General features: G+C 42.9%; 1 protein-coding gene across 1 annotated transcript in view; it reads left to right on the forward strand.

Moving 5' to 3' along the window:
* Positions 1-21,695, forward strand: part of TMEFF2 (transmembrane protein with EGF like and two follistatin like domains 2) — a 135,494-nt gene that overhangs the window by 91,020 nt on the left and 22,779 nt on the right. Inside the window, exons 6-7 of the mRNA XM_075711072.1 lie at positions 10,259-10,407; positions 11,585-11,644. Of these exons, the coding sequence (XP_075567187.1) occupies positions 10,259-10,407; positions 11,585-11,644 (209 nt within the window). The remainder of the gene's footprint in view (positions 1-10,258; positions 10,408-11,584; positions 11,645-21,695) is intronic.

Here is a 21,695-nt window from a genome sequence, read left to right on the forward strand (position 1 = left end):
CCCTTTCAGGAGCTGCAGGTGGATTCCACCGATCCCTGTCCCAGACCTGAAGAGGGTTACTCTCACGTCATTAGTTGGCTGGCAAGGACATGTCCTTGAGACAGCACATTTCATTCATTTGTTCATCCTCCTTTCCCTGGCAGCGGTACTTTCCCCTGGGGCTTGTTCCCAAAGGCACCTACAGCGGTGGTCATCATGAGACAGCAAGAGAAGAGGCTGCATCCCCAGCCAGTAGTAATACCAAGTTTTGTACAGCAGCTTTCACCTATAGACCTGAATGCTCTGAGGAAAAAGAAGGTTACTGCTGCTCTCTCCTTCTTGCATGTGCAGCGATTTGCTTGGGGTTGCATCGCTCCCAGTCTCATACCTATGGGCTGAGATCTCATTTCATCACTGTGTGGGATGACATGAGGTTATCTTGCCTTATTTCTGTCTGTGCAGGGCGTGCAAACAAAGCCTGAAGGAAAGCCTGGAGTATCCTCCTAAAATTTCATTAAATAGCTAGACTGGGTTTTGTTTTGTAATTAAGTCAGCCTACCAAGCAGGGTAGCCTGGAGTACACAGCCAATTCAGATGGCGCTGCCTCAGGCAGGTCTCCTAGCAGGAGGCACACGTGTTTGAGGATGCAGAGCAGTTTATGGTGAGAGTTAGTGTGATTTTTCACATGTGGAGGGAGTCTTTACAAGGAGGAATTATTTTACCATTGTTTTCTTCTCACTAGTTTTAGGAAGGTTGCCTCTAAGCCTTGTCTTCCCCACCGGCAGTGGAGCGCTCATGCTGTGTGGGACGGGGCTTGCACTGCACTGGTCTCTGCTGGCAGAAGGGCTGTCATCCCTTTAGTCTCGCTGGTAAATCAGAATCTGCTGTCAGAAGTAACTTCTGGTATAGTTACCAAAGCTGTTACCAGAAATTTGCCGTTGCTCTCATCCCAGTTGGTACCATAGTTTGTGAGCAGACCGAGCCTTGCTGCATGGCAAGGTCCATGCCAGGACCTGCAGAGAGATGGTTGTCCCATGCTTCCCACCAGACCTTGCAATATTCCCACTGGCTGTTGCAGGCCTGGGTGAAATGCTGGGATTCGTGGGAACGATTCTCATTATTCTGCTGGCTTCGAGATAGGAGCGAACAATATCAGCAGTCTGAGGCACACAGCGATAAAACGTTCGTGAAGGACAGCCTCAAATGTTTACAGAGGGAGAGAAACAGTCAGCAAAGCTTTGTTTTAACACAGACTATGGAGACGTGAAGGACACCAAGTGTAGGCAAACCATAAAAAGGCATTTATTTTATTCTATGGGCTTTAAATAAACTTCACACGGTACATACCTGCAGACACTTGAATTGGCATGTGAACAGAATTAGAATTTTCTTGTCTAGTCACACAGCTAGCGTGAGGATTTTTCCATTGCTATTGAAACCCAGTCGTCAGCCTTGTAATTCTCTAGTTTGTCCATTTGGGTTTAAAGCATCCAGTCTAGCAAAGGCTGCTTTACATAACTTAGTTCCTTTTAAATAGGAATGATATTTAAAAAAAAAAATAAAGGGAGACATTTATTTTGCCCTAAAGGTGTTAGCATACAATTCAATGTACTGTTGAGGGCACTAGAGGCACCGGGAAGCCAGATGAAGGTCATGTTATAATTGGTGCTTTGAATTGTAAGAGGGAAGCAAAGGTGAAGTTTGTGATGTTTTTTGTCGAAAACTTAGTAAAGAAAGTTATGGGGAAAAAAATGAAAGGACAATTAGGAATCAGGTTGCAGTGTCTTGCGCAGCAGATTAAAGCAGTTTTCATGATCTGCAGTCTCCAGGATGAAGCCTTGAAAACTGGTGGAGCATGGGACCACCTCCTCACCAAGCTGGTCCGGCTCCGGGAAGGAGCCAGCACAGCTGTATCCTCACAACTGTAAGGCGAGGTGCCTCCGGGAGTGGTCCACAAAACCATTTTGAAACAACCTCCTGTCATAACAAATGTGCTCTGAAAAATCCATACGTATTTTTAAGCATTGCCAGTCACTCCCTGCTATTAAGCAGCAGCAGCAGCGTGGCAGCTGTACGGCGATTGCCCTAGCTCCTGGCTCTGCACTCCAGCTAGACTCCCAGATTATGTTGCATTTGGTATGCAAGGACGGGCAGCAATAAATATATTCAACACTTTAGTGCATTTTAGCTTGACATATGTCCAGTAAACAATATTTTGGTCTCTTGCAGTCAAAAAAAAAAAAAAAAAATCACCTGATTATTCAGCGCTTCCTTCTGTTATGATGCTTTGGGGTCCTTCAAATCATTTTCATTATGCACTGCATAATAATAAAAATCTCTATGCAGTACGCTGATAATTCCGTGCATGGTGTCTGTGATTTCTAATTGTTTGAGTAACAGGATGCTATTGAAATGCCATGCAGAAACATTGCGTCGCCCTGAGGGAATCAAGCTTTTCTCCTTTTACTCCTGGTGTAGATAAACATTTGAACAGTCAAAATAGGTAAAATATCCCAGGGAAGCCACTGTGAAAAGTAGACATGCTAAAGCCCTTAGTGCAGAAGCTGGGCTGCAAAGGAAAAGAAGGAAAAATAAATTAGATAAATAAATAAATAAACAACATTGCTTTTTCTTCTCTTGTGATCTTAAAGCAAAAGAGAAGCACTATCAGACCCAGGAAAGAAATATCACATGCTATTTTTGTGCTGCCATTATAAAATATGTATTGTTTATTGTTCTGCACTGCAGCTAAAGTTTTACATCAGCCTCAGAAATACAGAGAAGTTTGTTTTGAAGGAGACATGCAGCATCTCTATTCTTTAAGCCTCTTAATGATGTTCTTAGGAGTGTGGTGATCAGATTTCAATTGCCTGGCAAGCACAGGCAGGTTGTAGGGTATGATTTATAGAAAGTGTAAAAAATTGTGTGTCTGTGTGCTTTATGAATATATTTTATATGTACTGCTTTATATGTAAGTATGCCTGTGTACCTGATGTTCAGCTGTATGTGAAACCAGGCAATGATGTCAGGCAGTTTTGTCTCCTGGCTGGAGGCATCTTTTGGTGCCTTCCTCTTGGGCTGTGCTCCACACGCTGCAGAGACCGCTGTAGCGTGCCTGAGCTTGGCCAAGCTACCAAAAGTCCCTGGTGAATCTCTATTAAGGATGCCAGGACTTTACAGTAAAACTTACCTTTCTGTAAAATGGGTATAATAGTACCAAGTCATGCTGCTCTAGGGCTGTATGAGATACTGTAAAACGTAATGGTGTACATGTAAATGGACTGAGGGTCAGAGAAGGAAGCTGGTATTTATGTGGCCCTTTTGAGAGACTGATGTCGAAGTGGAGGTGCATGCAAGCCCCCTGCGGCAATCCAATTTAGCTGCCTGTGTGTGTGGGCAGCTTTGAGGATGACTGATGTGGTGCCGAGGTGGGTAGCAGAGGCGAGCTGTCGCTACTCCCCAGTGAAGGGGTATCACAGGCAGTGTGTTTTAGCAAGGTGCAATGCAGCAGCACGCAGACGGTCTGAACGGGCTAGCTGAGCTCCCGGAGGCAGTGGATGTGTGTGAGCACAGGTCTGCCCAGCCTGGTTAACCTTGCCAGTCCCTGCTTAGAGCTAGTTCAAGTATCTCTGCATGGCGGTGTGTTGAGACATATTAAACATACCCAAAGGTGCCTGGGTAAACGAGCGCTCCCACCAGCCTCCTGACACACGGCTGAACCACGGTACAATGCGCGTTCGAATGTTGAGGCGTAATGTTAAGCCTGGCTTCATTTCAACTTGCCTGCTGGTAATGTCAACAAAGGTGCCCCGTGTACCAGAAAGAAAAACCTTGCAGGAATCCAAATGATAGAGAAGGCATTTGGGACTGATTGCCAGGCTCTTTATGGAGGCGTATACTGCCAGGTTAGCTTTAAATGGGCATTTAATGTCCTACTTGGAGGGGCAGGGGGCTTGGAGAGGACCATACGGACATCCAACCAGAAATTTTGAGTTTCTGATCATTGTTTTCTAGTCAGAACAGAGGCAGATAAGAAATGTCTCTGGTGGAAATATCATAAATGTACAACAACTGTGGTTTTATTTATACACTGTTTTATGGCAAAGGGACGGCTTTGGGCTTTTTTATGCTGCAAAATGTTGTTGGTTTTCTCCTTGCTTTTTTATTTTTGCCTGGAGAAAATATACAACATGTTTAAAATGATTGCAGAATGGAACATCACTTTCCCTGTAAAATAGTGCTCACTGAGACATGGTGGGATCTCACACTTGACCAAATTAGCATATGTGCTCAAATATCAGAGCTCTGACTAGTAAAAATAACACTAGATTTGCATTTTCACATTTTTAGCTCTCGCTTCCCTGTCTGTTTGGTTTTATGCCTTTTTTCTTGACTGACAATTCTCTTTGTGGCAGATTTATTGCTGTTCTGCTGTTTGGACCCTGTAATCAACTAGACACTTGGCTGAAGACGTTAGTCATTTCATTAAGTACTTTTTTGCAGATATCTCAGACACAATTTTCTGTTGCTCTGGTTCCAAAAAGCAAATGACCCATGGCTAGCAAAGTCTGAATATGAATCTTTAATGAACAGAGGTAGTACCAACAATGCTCTCAGGTTTCCAAACTGCAGAGGGCTAATTAAAAGATGTTGAATAGAGAAGAACTGCCATTGCCATCTCGCTCTGACAAAAATGTGCCTGCATCTGTTCCCAGTAAAACCGCTCTTTTAGAAGCATTGTCTCATTTATTCTTCTTCCTTCCCATCAGAGCTACATAAGAAACCTTCCTTGTGCTACACGCAGATATTGCTTAGTAATTTTTTTAGATTATTTTTCAGTAATGCATTGCTGAAAACAAAGACTGAATAGTTGACTTAGGAGTAGAGATAAAGTGTGGAGTGGTGTTCTTTTTATCATCGCTGTGTCACTAATGATTACACTTTATTCATGAACTAAGGAAATATAATTATAGCATTCCCCTACACTTTATGGGTGAAGAACCATGCTCTCGTGTTATTGAGACGCCTCCTTAAAACGCTGTTCCTCCTTCCAGGGACAGTCCTTCACAGCCATGAATCCTGTCTTCAGTGGCATGCTCTCTGCAGGCAAAGGTACTCTCTGTGCCCAGAAAATAATACCATATGTTATTTGCAGAAGAGGGGGGAGTTAGAAGCCTGTGCGCTCATCGATGTACTCACCCGTGCCTGGTTTATTTGACCCCATTAATTTTTACAAAGACTGATTCAACAGAAAGCCAAGTTGGCTGCTCCAGCTTGGCCAAGCAGCCTGGTGCAGCTCATTGCCATCACTGCTGGGACACAGACCTCTGAGGTCTGGGCAGCTTGTTTTTTTCCATGGTGAAAGTCTGTACAGGAAATAACTACTGGTCTACTTCTGCGCTCTTCTCTCGTTTCCCTGGGAAGAGGAGAAGCATGTTACTCAGGTGAAATAGTGACAACCACTCCCAAAATGTGCATGGGTTCCCCTGTGCTGTTCAGTACATTTATTGCACTTACTGCCTTGACAGAAGCTCAGAGACAGAAGTGCGGTGACTTGCACCCTACAAGTCAGTAGTGAGGCACAAGGAGGTGCCCATCAGCATCTTGCCTGCCACAGCTCTGGCACCCCTCCCATAGGCAGCCTCATGGTCTTCTCCAGCGTGTTAGCTAATATCACCTCTGTCTGCAGAGACCTTCCAGTTCTGCCTTGACGCGATCTTCTCATCAGAGGGTCCAGCAATGTCACCAGGCTGTGCTGCAGGGCGCGCCTGGGGGAGTTAGCTCAAAATCCCCCAAGGAGGTGCCCAGGTTTGCCTGTTGTCTTTTTAGTTTGTTTTGATTTTTTTGCTTTCATGATCACCAAAATAACTAAGTGGATTGCTGGATGTTCAGCTCCTCCAAGATTTTCATCATATGAAATGAAATGGAATAAAATAAAGCATATGAAAGAAATGGAATTCATCAGAGACTATCATAATGACCTGGAAGAATAAACATAAGAAAGTGAGCCTTGTTTAATGATGGTTTACAGTGACAGCCCAAATTTTAATCAATTAATATATATAAGCCCATTACTTGAAAGATGTGATGGGCCTGTGGGACAACATTCAGTATTTCTTCCGTTCTTAGGGGAGCTGCAGGGTATCAGCTGACATCTTGGAAGGACTCCTTCCTCACAGATGCTTTTAAAGCTGCTGCTTTTCTGACTGCAGAAGTCATAGTTAAGCTTTACACATGTATTTTGTGTATGCTTTCGGGTACAGTTTCATCCTGTGACCCCCTAGGAGACCTCATTGACCTTCTCACAGCTTCTTGAGCCTGAGGAAAGCTCAGTCAGCCTTTATATTGCCAAGCTTTCTTCAGTTCTACACTTAGGAACACAGAAACCAAATAGATTTATTGATATAACTATAATCAGAAGTCATAGCCAGGATGATAAAATGGTCAAATGATCAAATTACTTAAAATTAGAGGCGTACTGAAGTGCCTTGGGGACTGAGAAGCTGCAGGCAGGCAGCCGGCCTGCCGGTCAGCTCTGTAGCAGCAGCATGTGTGTTTCCAGCCCCACACAGGCAGGGGGACCTGGGGGGACCCTGGGACCCTTACGGCCAACAACCGAAAGAGATGAGGCTACTCCAGTTTTGTCACTTGTGAAAGAATGAGAAGGTAGCAGGGCAGAGCCTGGACATGGCCAGGTGCAGGTTGAGTGTGAGAGGGCAAGCACCAGCGCTGCGTACTAGCTAGGAGCAGGATGAGATTTCTGGGCATGGGGCGAGTTGGGGCGAGTATCTCTTTGGGGTAGGGGATTCCTGTGTCCCACAGGATCTGGAGTCTTGAACGCCGTTAGGACTCTCACCTAATGTATGACCTTGGGTCCAAACGGGGATGTCACAGTTTGGTTCTGTTTGTTTAATAGGAAACAGTCCCACTTCTGCATTTCATAATACTTCAAGAAGTGAAGGCACCTTTCCCTGTGGCTATAAGATTTTATTTAATCAAATATGTTAAGTGCCATTCATTTTGTATTTATTGCATCGCCAGTGGATCCTGCTTAAGGGTGATGTATGCTCTGTGGCCACATGTGCCTGGGCATGCACGTTTGGAGTAAATGTCCCACCTTTTTCTCTGTAATTTACTCTTCTGGACTTCGGGGGTATGGTTGAAATGGCAGACTGCTTGTTTCTCTAGTTCGAAAAAACATGTTTGAATATAGTGTCATTATCCCTGATAAGAGAGCACTATAAATTAAACAGAGTCAGCAGCCCAGGTACATTAATCTTCCTGATGCAATCCTACCTTTAGCATTTCCTGACATATATTTGATGTTGACTTAATTGTGCAGCCTTAAAGTAGGATTTGAGTATATAAGTGCAAAAGCAGTAAGAAACTGCAGATGCAAGCTAGAAGCTGTCTGCTGAAAACTGTGCAAGGGGTGGGTGATGCACAGGTCCTTGCAGCAAGGAGATTGGGGTGACAAGTTTGTTGTAGTGGGTTTTTACCACCCATCTGGTCAACCCTGAAAATGAGCCTTCATGCAGGAGATCCTATAAGACTTGGGCATATAGTGTCATCCCAAGGTTGTCGCTTTCTGCTCTCCTTGCACATGAGCAATCTGACATCAGCACAAGTAGCGCGTGGTTCATGGTGCTCCTATGGTGCATCCTCTTAATGCAGCATGAGGCTACAGAGATCTCACCTGGAAAGAAAGGCTGGTCTCACAGTTAAAGTTTTAGAACAGAATTGAGAAGAATCTTGGTTCTCTTCTCACTTTTACTGAAGGAGGTCAGAAGAGTCATTTTGGAACTTTGGTTTTTTGGAAGGTATCAAAAGATGCAAATAAATGCCTAATGGGCTCTGAAATGGTCTTTGAAATCAGTGGGAGACAGGTCTCTGAGATTTCAGAAATCCCTCACAAAGTGTTTGCATGCATCTTTAAGCATCTAAACACCTTTAAAAATATGTCTCTTAAGTTTCTAACTCTGAGCATAGCTTCCTACATCCCCTACGCATTTTTGAAATTGCATCCAAAGTTGTGTAGATTTCCCCTAAAGAGCATCCTTTTGTTTTAATTTTCTCATTGACTTAATTTTCTCTTGACTTGAGACATAATATATATTAACCTACACTCATTTTTTGTACCAAAACATAGAGAAGTGAAGCTGTTTCTGAGCTGGTTTATTACAAAAAAGGAGCATATGGCTGATTGTGTCCCATCTGAAATGCAAATGGTGGCGCTACGTGGAAAGAATTACTATTACTTGAGCAGTAAATGTTTCCTAATGAAGTGAGTTTGACTAAGGTGGGAAGCTGGAAACGGCTGCAGGAAGAAATGACGACGGTTAACATTTCGGTGGAGCAGAACATACTTATTCTGCTGATAAGGAGGTTCTTAGGAAATTGACTGGATTTTTTTCTTATATTCTGTATGTTCATCAGTGCAGGGAAATTGTTACACAGGGAGCCAGACTCTTTTCTTCCACTAGTTGTGAAATCATGTAATTTAATTTATAACCAGAGCTTTTCACCTTTGGCATCTTTCTGAGCTGAAGTTTTCTGTATTTTGTGAACATTTGGGGAAAACAGATCTACCCAATGTAGAGAAGGTCTAAAAGAAGATGAGTACTGGTTCCACTGATTTTCGTCACCCTGGGCACATTTGCAGAGGCCAAAGGGGATGATGGAGAGATCTGACCCACACTGTCTAAGTTCCTGTGCTTCCTCTTTCCACCAAAGTTTTTCTCTTGTGTATATCCCTGTATGCTTCCAGTTGTTGAAGGTGTCCAGAATGGGAGGTGAACTGACTTTTAAACACTTTCTTAAATCAAGCAGCAAGGCTAGAGGCTGACATTTCCATTACTTAACTTTCCAAAGGGAGAGCTGTGGAGTCAGCACTGTGAGGTTCAGCGCAACCAGTGGGCTGGAGATAGAGCATCAGTCGCATTACTTTGCCTTAAATGCCAGAAGGAGCCAGGAAGAGTTTAGATAGCAGCATGTGCACAATTACGTGCTCGGAAGAGCCAGGTTAGACCTCTGGCTTTGTCCCGAGCAGGATTGCATCAGTGTTAATGTAAGCGTTGCTGAGGCTGAGCTGTCTATTGCATGGCACGGTTGGGGGAGACGGATGATTAGCATGCCTTTCCCTTGCCAATGGCCAAGGGTGTCTGACATCGCTAATGATAATGAAAAAGGAGAAACCTAAAGGAAAAAGACTGCAGCCTGCTGGTGGTAAAAGTAATTAGGTTTCTCCATCTTCTGAGCAATAGTGAGGCTTGCTAGGGTCAGGACGTGTCCATGCTAGTGTGTTAGTTCAGATCTGGACCGGCCTTTTGAAGTGAATCCCCCACTGTGCTTTGGTTCACATCTCAGGGCAGCCCAGGACCTCACGAGCTGGGTCGTTGTGGCTCTGGAGATGCCCCTAAGCTCTCTGAGGACAGGGCCACTGCTGCCCTGTCTGCGCTTGCCCACACTCTGCTCTCGGCCGTGGGACCCTTCTCCCTGCACAGAGCACATTGCCAGGTCAGGAGTGGGCACTGACCTTCCTGTGTGACATGGGGGTAAGGCTTTTTGGTTGCTGAGTTATTCAGATGCTTCAGAAAGTGCTTGTGCACAAAGTCTCTCCTAAAAACTGTGTTCCCCTAGTTTTAATACTGAGTAGGCCCACCGCATCCAGGAGCTGGGGGAGATCCCACCACCCCTAGGCACAGAGCAGGGTACAGTCGCATCACTAGTGTCAGTCTCAGTCTTGGCAGGTGGTTTTATCCCAGTAGGGTGAGGTGAGGCTTCAGCATCACATCTTTTATTATGATCAGAGTGCCTATAGGTGCTGTAATTATTATCAGAATTAAATCATAAATCAATATAAAACGACACTTATGCAGTGTTACATTCAATGGGCAGCACCTCAACAGAGGTGAATTTTGTGGCTTCTTTAATTGCAAGAGGGCGCAGCATCTTGAATTATCTGCATATCTGCTTGGGTGTTCTTTGATTTACGAGAAATTACAAGTGGTAATGCTGTGGCATAGTTTTCCATGTGTAACACTTTTTTATCTTTCCTTTGGCTTGTTTTTCTTTTCTATGTCTCTTCCCTCTCCCCGCATTTCATTTCCATCCAGAAATACAAATGACCTCTTGATGGAACTTTCCACTTTCATTCTGTTGATTTGCATTGTGCAGTCAGGAAAATACAAACACTTTTATTTCTGAGATCTATTTATGATGTCATGAAAAAACTTTCTCATATTAGCCTCTTCTTTTTTCTCTTTCTTTATCATTTCAGGTGTGTGTGCAACATTGACTGTTCTCAAACCAACTTCAATCCTCTTTGTGCTTCCGATGGGAAATCTTATGATAATGCATGTCAAATCAAAGAGGCATCATGCCAGAAACAGGAGAAAATTGAAGTCATGTCTTTGGGTCGATGTCAAGGTAACTCTCATAACAAAACTCATTTCAAAGAATGTTTTCAATTTTTGTTCCAGAAAAAAAAAAAGAACCAGGGCTGGCTTCTCATTTGACACTTCTTACTTTTCCATTAGACTCTTGCAATTTATATTGTAGAGCACAGGCTGGGGGAGAGGGCAGAGCCTGCCGTGGTACAGATGCCAAGCGAGGCGCAAGAAGTGGTGTGCATAACCCTTCCTACAACCCTGCCCGCTGCAGCCAGGGACTGTCCAGCCCTGCACTGGTGTCAAAATCAGGCACCTGGATTTTGTCCAGAGCAGCTTGCCTAGAGCTCTGCCCACCGGGTAGGAGTCAGAGCAGGACAGCAGGAGAGCCCCTCAGATACATTTTGCCACCCAGGATGGATGCTCTGTTGCTCCCTTAACTGGAGCAGCACGAAGCAATCTCAGGAGGCCAGAGACGTGCTCCCAGACATGGTGCTGGTCCTTGTTTCTCATCTGACCTGCACTGGGCCCAGGAGGTGCCAAAAGTGCGTAGAAGGAAGTTTTGCAAATAGCAGCTCAAGACTCTCTGTGTTTCTCCATGAATGCCATGCTTCTCCATGCCCAGCTCATGGGCCACTACATCACCTGTAACCCTTGAGTTGACTTTAAAATCTCAATTTTGTTCTAAATAAAAATGAGGAAAATTTGCCTTTAAGTAGTTCCCGTAAATAAACTGTCTACTGAGGCTCAGACTCTTAATAGCTTTTTTCCCCGTAGCTTCTGACCTATAAATCCTCAGTACATCTGAGGCCATAGTATACAGGTGTATTAAACACATTCTAGTTTATTTCTCTCTCTTTAAAATTAACCACCTTATGTGGCAGTTCATTTCAGGGTACATATTAAAACTCCCCAATTACTTCAAATAGAGCAGAAATGACAACTCCTGCTTCATACTGCTATATTTATCCCAGCTGCAATCTGTTATCACATATTGTTAGGAAAAAAAAGTGTTTTCTTAATGGAAGATGTTTCATGTTTCATTCCAAAAAGCCAGATCCTGCTGTTTTCACCTGGCAGGCCCAGGGGAGCCTTGCAGCCAGCAGCGATGCTGTGCATGCAAGTGAAGCTATGTTTGCCTGGGCACGGGCTGCTGGGGCATAGTCTGTATCAAGTACAGGCTCCCCAAGCAACTCAACATATTTCTTTTCATGCAGATAATACTACAACAACTACAAAATCTGAAGATGGGCATTACGCAAGAACAGATTATGCAGGTACGGTTCCTATTCTGTGAGAATCACAATTCGCAGGAACTGTGTAAGTCTCTTTTCTCCTCCGTTTGCTAAGGTGAGGTGTCCTTATCTTCTAGCATGGTTTTCTTGGTTTACTTTAAGAAAACACTGTCTTCGCGTTACTCTTTCTTTTGCTAGAATCTCTCTTTCTTCTTAATAAATCATCTTCTTTCATTTTTGTCAAGGTACAGATATTCTGGCTATAAAACACCTGTTCTGACAGTGGAAATAAGTATTGTAAACTATTTGCCAGAATTAGCAGACATCATTGAAAATTATTGAATAAGTGCACTGAATTATGCATATTTTTGTCACGATATACAGGTTTAAGAACGTGAAAATCCTGAGCATAGCACAACTGTGATACCATGAAATGTTGCCATAATAGATAATATTACCTGTCGATGTTTAACTATGAAGTTAATAAGGTTCTTAAAATGGTTTTTTAAGTGATAAATGGTTTTAATTTATTTAGAACCTGCAATAAAATATAATGGCTGAATAGCCTTATATGGCATTTGAAATTAAAAACATGTAAATACTAGCAAGGTTTGGGAGACATTTTTTATACCCTTTGCCTGGGAAGATTGATTTAGAAATTGAATGTGTGGGTGCACACGCACATGTATGCAAATATTCACAGCTCTCACTGAAAACTCAAGCCTTTGAGAAGGTATTGTGTAAATGGGTCAGGTGATACATTCATTGCTTAAGTTTGTGATATTTTTGTGGTTTGAAAGTATTTAGAGAGAGTAGGGTGCAGATCGCTGTGGTTACCTGAGCAGCTTACTGCCTGGCTTAGGTGAAATCTAGCTCATGGTTTCACAGGTCGTAACTTTTCTTACCGGGAGAGTCCTTTGACATTAGTTAATTTGGCTGGTCATCTCTTGTGAGGGTGCTTTGTGCATGACGTCCCTGCATTAATAGGGTACCCAGCCATTAGAAATGATTGTTCTGTTTCTACTTAAAAATGGTGAGTGATGATTAAAGCACAGAGCTATGAATAAATGATGTCTCAGTGAGGCAGAGGAGTGCTAGGTGTTGAGGGTGGCTGCAGCACGAAGCAGTGAGGGTAGAAATTTCTACAGAAAGTAAATGCTGGGATTAATTTCCAAAAGATCAAAGATGAGCCATGGTCCAGATATTTCCTACTGCCAAGGAGCCCTTCCATGGGTGAAGAGAGAGTCATGCAAAGAGAGAAAAGTCTTCAGTCTCTTTCCCCCAAACCCTTGATTACTCTCAGCTTTTTTCAGTCAGTTTTCTTAAAAGGCTGGAAGGGCTGAGGTTGTATCCTGTGGTCAGCAGGAGATATGGCCAAGTAGGCCAAAATGATTTATTTTAAGCTGGAAATAAGGGCAAGTAATACTGTTGTGTTAAATTCTTTATCTTCCTTGCTGGAGAACTGAGGAGAGCACTGGCATCCCCAAGTCAAAATGAAGGCCTGCAGCCCCTTTTTAAATGTTGTGCAACCTGTCCTACTGCCTGGTGGTTTAGCTTCAGGATGGCAGTGACCCACATCACCGAGAGAGGAGACAACACATTTAAGCATGAGGCAACTCAGTGGTAACAAGAAGGGAAGAAAGACAGGTTGAGGATTAGAGAGGAGGAGGAGATCGTAGTGATGACAAGAGAAAGCCAAGTCATGGGTCAGAGAGGAAGAGGCGCACAGAAGGCACCTTCAGCTCAAGTGGGCAGGAGGAAGAGAACAGCTCTTGCTTGGGAGAGAGATGATATTTCAGCCCACGCTTGAGAAGAAGGATGGTGGGTAGAAGGAAATTGATGGCAGCAAAACGTTGGCAGGGGTTGGGAGTAGAGCAGGGAACACAGGAGGAAACTGGGCAGAAAAAGAAAGACGGCAGAGCTACGGCGAAGAGGAGAGGGTCTGTATTAGAGGTGGTCTCCAAGTGCTGAGAGGTCAGAAAGAGTGGGAGAACAGATGATCCAGTGAGAGGTGACAGGGGCCTATGGAGAGGAGACAGGGCATCTCACTCCCCTAGAGCCGTGGGAGGGATGGAGACATCGTGAATCAGCAGTGAGGTCCAGTAGGTACCTCTTTGGCACAGAAAGGCACCATGATTGCGCCTTAGCAAGCAGCTCCTCGAGGCTTCTGGTATGGCTCAGGCCTCAGTGGGCTTCTTGAGGGCAACAGCTGTGTCCCCTGGGACACATCAACACACCCCCCACCCCTGTCTCATCAAGTACCATCCATTGATTTCACCTGAACCACAGTCACTTGCACCAGCTGATGTCTTCTTTTTGTGCACCTAACTATTATTCTTGCTTAAATTTTTCATTTTTACATATGGTAACAACATGTACGGTGAAAGTTGCAAGTTCGTGCAGGGCAGTCCTCTTGTCTCCAGTGTCCCCAAATATCTGTGGCATAACCCTGCCAGGAGACCCTAGGGGAAAGGCACCACCATATCAAAAAGCTGTAACAACCCCAGCCTTTCAGAAATAGTTGGTGAAAAGGAAGACAGCAATATAAAACTGAGGTTCAGGAACATTCAGGCTTCAGCATTAGCCTGGCAGAAAGCTCCATGCCATCCTCATGTTCTTTCAAGTGCAGAAATATTTGATGATAGCTATTATAGGAATGTGGTATGTGCTACTTTTTTCCCACCTTCATATCTCCTCAGAAGGGAAATGCTGCCCTAACCATGGGGAGCTTTGTGTGAAAAAGCAGCAGTTCCTCAGCCGTTGTGCCTCTGAAGCAATTTCCCTGAGACTGCACCTTTCCAGAGAATACCTTTGTACTGTGCCTACCATTTAATGGCACTAAAAATCACCGAGACCATGAGCACTACATGCTTTTAAAAACACTGACTCGTATGGACTGACTTTCCCAGGGGAGAAAATAGCAGTGGGCATAACTGATGTTGTCAATTATGCTAATGCAGCAGTGCCAAATGCTCTTTGTAGAGATTGTGGTAGCTAAGTGGTGCGGGTTTTTCCATAAACACCCCCGCATGCTCCATGTGGGGTCCCAGGAAGGCAGCAGCTTTGTGAACAACCACAAGTCCCAACACCCAGCTGATTTTTTTCATATTGAACTATTCAAACCGTCCGTTCAATCAGTGTCTTTGCTCCCTCCTGTTCTTTCAAGCCCGTTGATCCTTGCAAATAATGCACAAATCTCTCAGTTTGCAAAACCAAGAGTACTCGTTCCTTTCAAGCATAAACCTTTGCATTAAGTTTACATCGCCTTGGTTTTTTAAGGGCTCTTTACACAGGCAAGATTTACTTTAGTATTGGAAATGCCTGACTAATGTCAGAGACACCCAAAAAGCAGTGTCCCCTTTTTCAGCAAAGCAAACATGGGGAGAGCGAGCCATAGGTGGCCCTTCTCTGACAGTGTCCACCTCTCCAGGTTTACCAGTCTACTCTTGCCATGGCTGCATATGCAATACATGTCAGCACAGCATCTGTGCGTGTGTGTGTTTCTGTCTCTCTTTGTGTCTCTCTGGCCTCTCATTTTTCTGAAACCCGAAAGTATTTATCGGACTTGGGGGGGCTTTCACTCTTTTCAACAAATGGTGGATTGTTGACGTTGATCAAGTTTGTGAAATAAGATTTGGTTTTAGTCAATAAAGGAATGGGTGGGATTTTTCCCTCAAATCCAATAGAAATACACTTTATCTTGCAATTTCCATGAAAGAGCATTTTTAAACATTTTAAGTGTAATGTGTGTTTTGGAATGTAGTGTCTAAGCTGAAAGTCCTGTGATTGATGTTTTCTTGAATTTCTCCATTATATGCGTAAAGAAGTTGGCTGTTTCAGTGGCATTTTTGCATTCAGAGTCTAGGCAATCAAGGAGTTTTCATCTTGTTTATTCATTTGCCTATTTATTTTTATTCTTCAATATTTATATTCCCTTCTTAAGATCTGGATATTAGCAATTATCCCCCTAACTGATTTTATCCTTTCTCATTATCAAATTACAGAGATTTTTTTCAAGCCATTTTGAGCACTATAAAGAATAAGTCAGTATGGATGAGCCATATTTCAATGTTATATATTCATGAAAATTGTCAGCGAAGACACTGACAAATCTGATAGACCTATTCAACAATATCATCTTCCAGGCCAGACAAACCTCCCTATATGAGCATTGATTAGATCAAGTCTCAGCAGCCGAACACCAGCAGCACAGCAAAGCTGATAGAAAGGGGAAGAAGGCATTTTCAGCCCCAATAGTCTCCTTTGGTGAAAAATGCACATCCGCAAATGGTGAGTTTGAGCTGTATTTCTGGGTTCCTTGACGGCAGTAAGCCCTCCCTTGGCAGCAGCCTCAGGTGGTGCCTTCTGCGGTCTTGGTTAGTCAGGGGACTCTCTTGCAGACAGTGCCGTGGCCCCTCTTGCTGATGCTGTTGTTGTGCCAGGGAAACGCTAACAAGCACAAAATGCTGCACGTCTGCTCATGGCTGCTCTGTTCCCTGCTCTCCCCCCCGGTTTCCCATGGGATTTCAAATCTATGCGACAGTCTTGGATCTTTTTCAGACCGCTTTCTGGCACTGGGGCCTTCCTGGCACTACTGGAGGTGCTCGGGCAAGTAATCTGGCAGATGGCTGTGTTGCCCAAGCAAACTGAATGCTCCACCAAAAAGGGCAAAATCCATCTGTGTCAACACATCATCTTCCCTTGGCTGGGCTGGGGCTGTGGGATGAAGGCCAGGGGAGCCACCACAGATTCCCCACTCCAAGGATAAAGAAGAGTCTTGGACTCTTCAAAGAGTCTCTTCAAAAGTCTAAGAGTCTTGGACTCCAAAATAAATGCAACATAATATTTATGTTTGAGAAAAGAAAACTATCCTAAAACTTTACCAAAACCCACCACTCTGCATCATTAACTTCTAATCCCTTTGAATGGGAGAACAAGCCGTGCCTATCAAAGAAAATGTGGAGAACTGGCAGCAGTGCGCTGACCCAGCACATGTGAGAGGCACTGGGGTGTGATGCATCCCTTTCCTCACAGGCTTGATACAGAGCCAGCTGAATTCAGTCATAGTCATCTTCATTGTCTGTAATAGGCCTGCAGAAGGGCCAGGAAACAGAAGAACAGCAGGATTTCTATAGAGAGTGACTGTTCCCCTTCCCCACCCCGCCCCCGGAATAAAATATAAGAACTTCAGACTAGATTACTTCTCCAGATTATAACATTTTCAAAGTAGGTTAAGTTTTGAGTGTAAACCACTTGACATTGTCCCTTTAAATTAAATTTTGTGTCTATTACCATGTCAGCCATTTCCTAAACTGGTGAAGAGTAATAAAGCCCCAGAGCTTAGCTATGGGATATAAACTATCATGCAGTTTTGCTCTGCCTTTGTGAACCAGGCTTTCCTTTCTTCTTAATGGAATTAGCAAGTGAGACATAGAGCTGAGCACCGTGCATCCATCACAGCTAGAGAGAAACCATTTCTCATCTGCAGCTTTGTAAAAACGCTGGAGAAATTGCATCCCCTTGCATATGCAGATTTGCTTGGCTTTCAATTCCACAGACTCCAAGTCAGAGGTTGTCACACTAAACAAATAGACTATTTAGGAAGCATTCCTGCTTTTCCATCAAATCACTTAAAATTGAAAAAAAACCCCACATTTTAATATTTTGACAGCTGTGTGGCAGCATGAATGCTGTCTAGCTGCGGCCTCTGCCTGCGCTCACACATATAGGCACGCACACTCCTGGCGTTTGGGAGTACAAGAAGAATACAATTTATACATTCCTTAAAAATGTGAAGATTTTAAATATTGCTGCAGTTGTTAGTTGCATTTACAAGTGCAAGGTTTTATGAAAATACATGCAAGTTTTATGCGCAGTGGTAGTTCACAAAAGGTGGTAGATAAGTTCTACAAAACAAAGAAGAAAAAACAGTGTAGATGGTATTTCAGGGCATACAATTTAGGGTTTTTCAGCCTGTGACTTGAGGAAAGCAATGAGAGCATCTCCCTCCAGGAGATGTGACCATATTACACCCCACATGCCTGAATGTCCTTTTAAGATGTCTGATCATTAGAAGCGTAGATATCTACAAACAGCTGAAGTCTGGGGCACATAAACTCAAGATGATGTAAGAACAGAGCCAGTCTCCACTTATAAAATAATGTCCTAATAAAGGCAGGTGGAGAAGGCATTTTGGTCTTGTTTTGCCTACCTAATCCAGACACTCCTGATAGAAAAGTTTTCAAAAAGTAGAACAGAGGAAATGTCTCAGCTCATTGTGTGAAACCTGGAGGTTTCCAAAATCAAGCTCAAATTTACCATTGCAGAAAGTAGTATAGTGTTTACTCAGGAATAATAGCCATGTCTAGTTTAGTTTAATTTATGCAGTACATAAAATGCAGATAAGAAAGCTGTTCCTGTTCTGTGGTTCTTCTGAGCGATTTTCAAAGGTGAGAGAGAGATGATCGTATTCTGATAGCATGGTGGTCTTCAGCCCTTCTGCTGTCTTGCAGCTCCTCCACTGTTGTTGATATCCAGAAGAAAATTTAAAAAGTAGAGATAGAGACCAACTGGTACATTAATAAATCTTACTGTCAGCTACTTCTGAACTAAAGTCTGAGTCGCCAGCAGTGTCAGTCCCAACTACTCACTTGGCCCCCAAACTTTCACTTGTCCTGGGTGCTTTTTTAAAATGAAAAATTGCAGCTGCTTCTTTTTGTAATTTAACTACTGGTTTTCAAAAGGTGGAGTGTGGAAAGTCCCACTCCAGCATTTTTCTGTGTCATCAGGAGGACTGGATGCTTTATTTCTAAAATATGAAAAACTGGGGCATTAATGCAATTGTCTAGCAGTGGGCACTGCAGCGTAGGCTACCCTAAATGTTTTTCTTCTATAGAGCATTCTCAGCCCTGCTAGGCTCAATCTTACTAAAATCTATGTCATATTTTTTGGAAGAGGAGATGGACGCATGGAGGCAGAGGTCACAGAAGAGCCTCACAAATGAGTTCCATGCCAGGAAAGAAGCTGCAGCACTCCGGAGTGCCACGACGTGATTTAACAGCACTTACTCCTAACAGTCTTTTCCTGAGAAGCATGCAAAATGAAAACAGGCTTATGGAGGTTTTATAAACAAGCAGTAGGGAGAGAGAAATATTGCTCATTTAATCTGCCAGCCTCAAGAGAATACCTCACTTTTTATGAGAGTTCTCCTTTAACTTTGAATCACATATGCTAAGCTTGGTAAAATGTGCCTTGTTTTTTCGGATTTCTGGTTTTTTGTGGTTTAATAATGAGAGAAATTGTGCCTTTTCATTACTTACGATTTCCCAGTGTCATGCTCATGGAACCTGTAATTGTTAGCATTAAAACTTAAATTAGGTCTCAGGTGAACTGCTAGACATCTCTTTACCTAGACTGATGTAGCTCAAGGAAAAAGAGCATTTCCATTTGTGCCTTTAAAGCTTAGCCCTTAATTTAGTCACTAATGAATGTGAATCAAAAGTTGCAGAATTCATTTGTGCTTTCTTCCGATAATAAAAAAAATTCAGTAATGTTGTGAGTGAGCATTATAAAGAAAGCTACTTGATTTGCGTAGAAGCTTGGTAGCCTGAAAATTCAGTATGTCCAGGTAAAGAACTTGATCTGCAGGAAATAAACAGGCAAAGCAAGTACCAACTTGTAACACCGATATTGGCATGGGCAGCCTAAAAAATACAAAGTCAGACCAGGCTATTTTACTGTTGGCAGCATCCCTGAAATATTTAAGTCCTAGAAATTAATTCAGGTGTCAAGATTTGGTGTGAGGGTGGAGTTTGTAATGCAAGTGTATTTTTCCATCTGGGGTTTACATCAGAACTGTGCAAAATTCATAAAGCTTGCTCGAAACACTGGCTCTCACTTCTTCTGCTTCCCCAAGACTGTGTACCTTACTGGTGATTTTTTCCCATACAGTATCATGTAAGCAGTCCTCTGTAACATTTTGGTCTGTTAAAGGTTATAGATAAAAACAGAAATTGTATGTGCAATAGAGATGAGCGGACTTAAGTTCTTTGGTTTGTGTCCCAGTCCATAAACACATTATGTATCGTTTACATATGTTTTGTCTTATTTAGAGCATAGAAATCCATTTTCTTGAGCAAATCTGAGCCTTTCAGTACCCACTGATCTTTTTGTCCTCCGCTCAGTATCTGTGTTTTGATCAGAAGAATGAATAAGCTCAAAGGGAGACAGAGCTTGCAGAAAAAAAAAAAGACACTTTCCTGTTTACACATAGAAATGTGATCCTTAAAACTCAACACAACTTGAATTGTGCCTGATTTCTCAAGTTGTCTTTAACCAGATACCTTCTTTCTAAATAGGACGTCTAATGGCAAGGGGTGCCCTGAATGCAGGAAGGGACCCTCGTAGAAACACTTTCATGGTTTGCAGTCATGCTAGTTGTAATGTTCTAGTTAAAGCCACTCCCAGAGTTTGTTTTTCCCAACCTTTGTTTTCAGAGGTTTGTGGAAATGAAGATCCAGCAACATGATCTACAACCACTGTTCAGCTGCCTTGAACATATGGAATATGCACCATAATATTTGGCCCTGTGGAGAATGCGGGCTCCGCCATTGTGAAAGGATTTACAGTTATCAAAAAAAGGTCATTTTATATCTGACTAAATCACATTGTGTCACCTAGTTAATACTGTATCTTTGCCACTTCTTAGATGAGATACTCACAGGCCCTTCCTTTGAGATATAACAGGTCTCTATACTAACTCCATCTAGCAATGCATGAAGAGTCCAGCCACGAAGTGGCTTTCACAGATCTGTATTTAAATTTACTGCAGACAGCCCCAAACCCACTTCATATCAGAAGTCACAGAGAAGCTTAGATTCTTCTCCCTTTCGAGCCTAGAAAAACCATGCAGCCTGGTTCTTCTGTAGGACCAACAAAAGCGTGTAGGTTACAGTCTGAGATGTACTGTCACGCAGGGTAGTGGCACGTGTGACTCTTCTGATACTCTGCTACGATGGCTGGGTTTCACCCTGTGTCAGCTGTGGTCCTGTTTTAGGTATCAGTCTGTAACTCCTAGCACTTCATCCACGTGCCAGGAAGATGGTAGATACCAACTGTCTTTGGCCTTTTGACATCTTGGTGAAGGCATTTGCCTCTTGATAGCAGCATCTTTCCCTTCTCAATCCACCTGCCTCCACTACAAGAAAGGAAATCTTAAAAAATATTTGAGACAAGCCTCTGTCAATCTTCCCCAAGGAATAGGTTGGGAAAATTAATCCTGTTGTCTGGATTTGGGGAGGAATTTTGCTCACCCTCAGTTTCACCCTTCCTCTAGGCTCCAGGCACTTTGATTAGCTCAAGAGTTGTCCTTGAAGGATGTTGTTTGAGATGGTGCACAGCAGCTGTTGGCCATCCACAACACTAGTTTGAATTAGCTAATGGATATTAAGGAGTACCACAGTGTATTTTTATGCCTACCAGCTCTATTTTAGGCCTAGTTTCTGTAAATCTGCTATTAGGCATTACAGAACTTTCCCAAGGATTTGAGAGTTAAAGTTATAATGAGATGCTAGAATATCCATTTTCAGGAAACATCAGCATTTAAATATTTGTGTTTGATCTAGTCTGAAATGTAAAAAAAAAAATATTTTGAAATATTCATAGAACTGAATTTCTTCAGAATTTTGTTTCATGGGATGTTTTGGCATTCTTTATGAAATGTTAGATATCAAAATATCATGAGATGAAAGCATATGACAGTTGTAATAAATAAGTTGTATAGTAAGGAAAGTTGCTACTTAGAACTGACTGAAACATCATCTTTTCTAGAAGGAGTATCATCGTGTCAAATCGCAATACAAACACAAGATAATTTGATCATTTAGACACATGAAATGGTAACCTGAGCCTTAAGATAACAAAGGCTTTCACCTAGACTCAGGAAGTATAAATGCATCTGGTAGAATGAAAAGAAATATGGTTGGGGAAGAAAAGAAGGAGCTGGTGTATTTATGTTTAATAGACCTTCAGAATTAGACTACATGGAGACAAGTAGCAATTTTTGCCTTGTTTAATAGATTTGAGTAAAGAAAGC

Source organism: Pelecanus crispus, chromosome 5 (genome assembly GCF_030463565.1).
Source record: "Pelecanus crispus isolate bPelCri1 chromosome 5, bPelCri1.pri, whole genome shotgun sequence".
Classification (NCBI taxonomy): domain Eukaryota; kingdom Metazoa; phylum Chordata; class Aves; order Pelecaniformes; family Pelecanidae; genus Pelecanus; species Pelecanus crispus.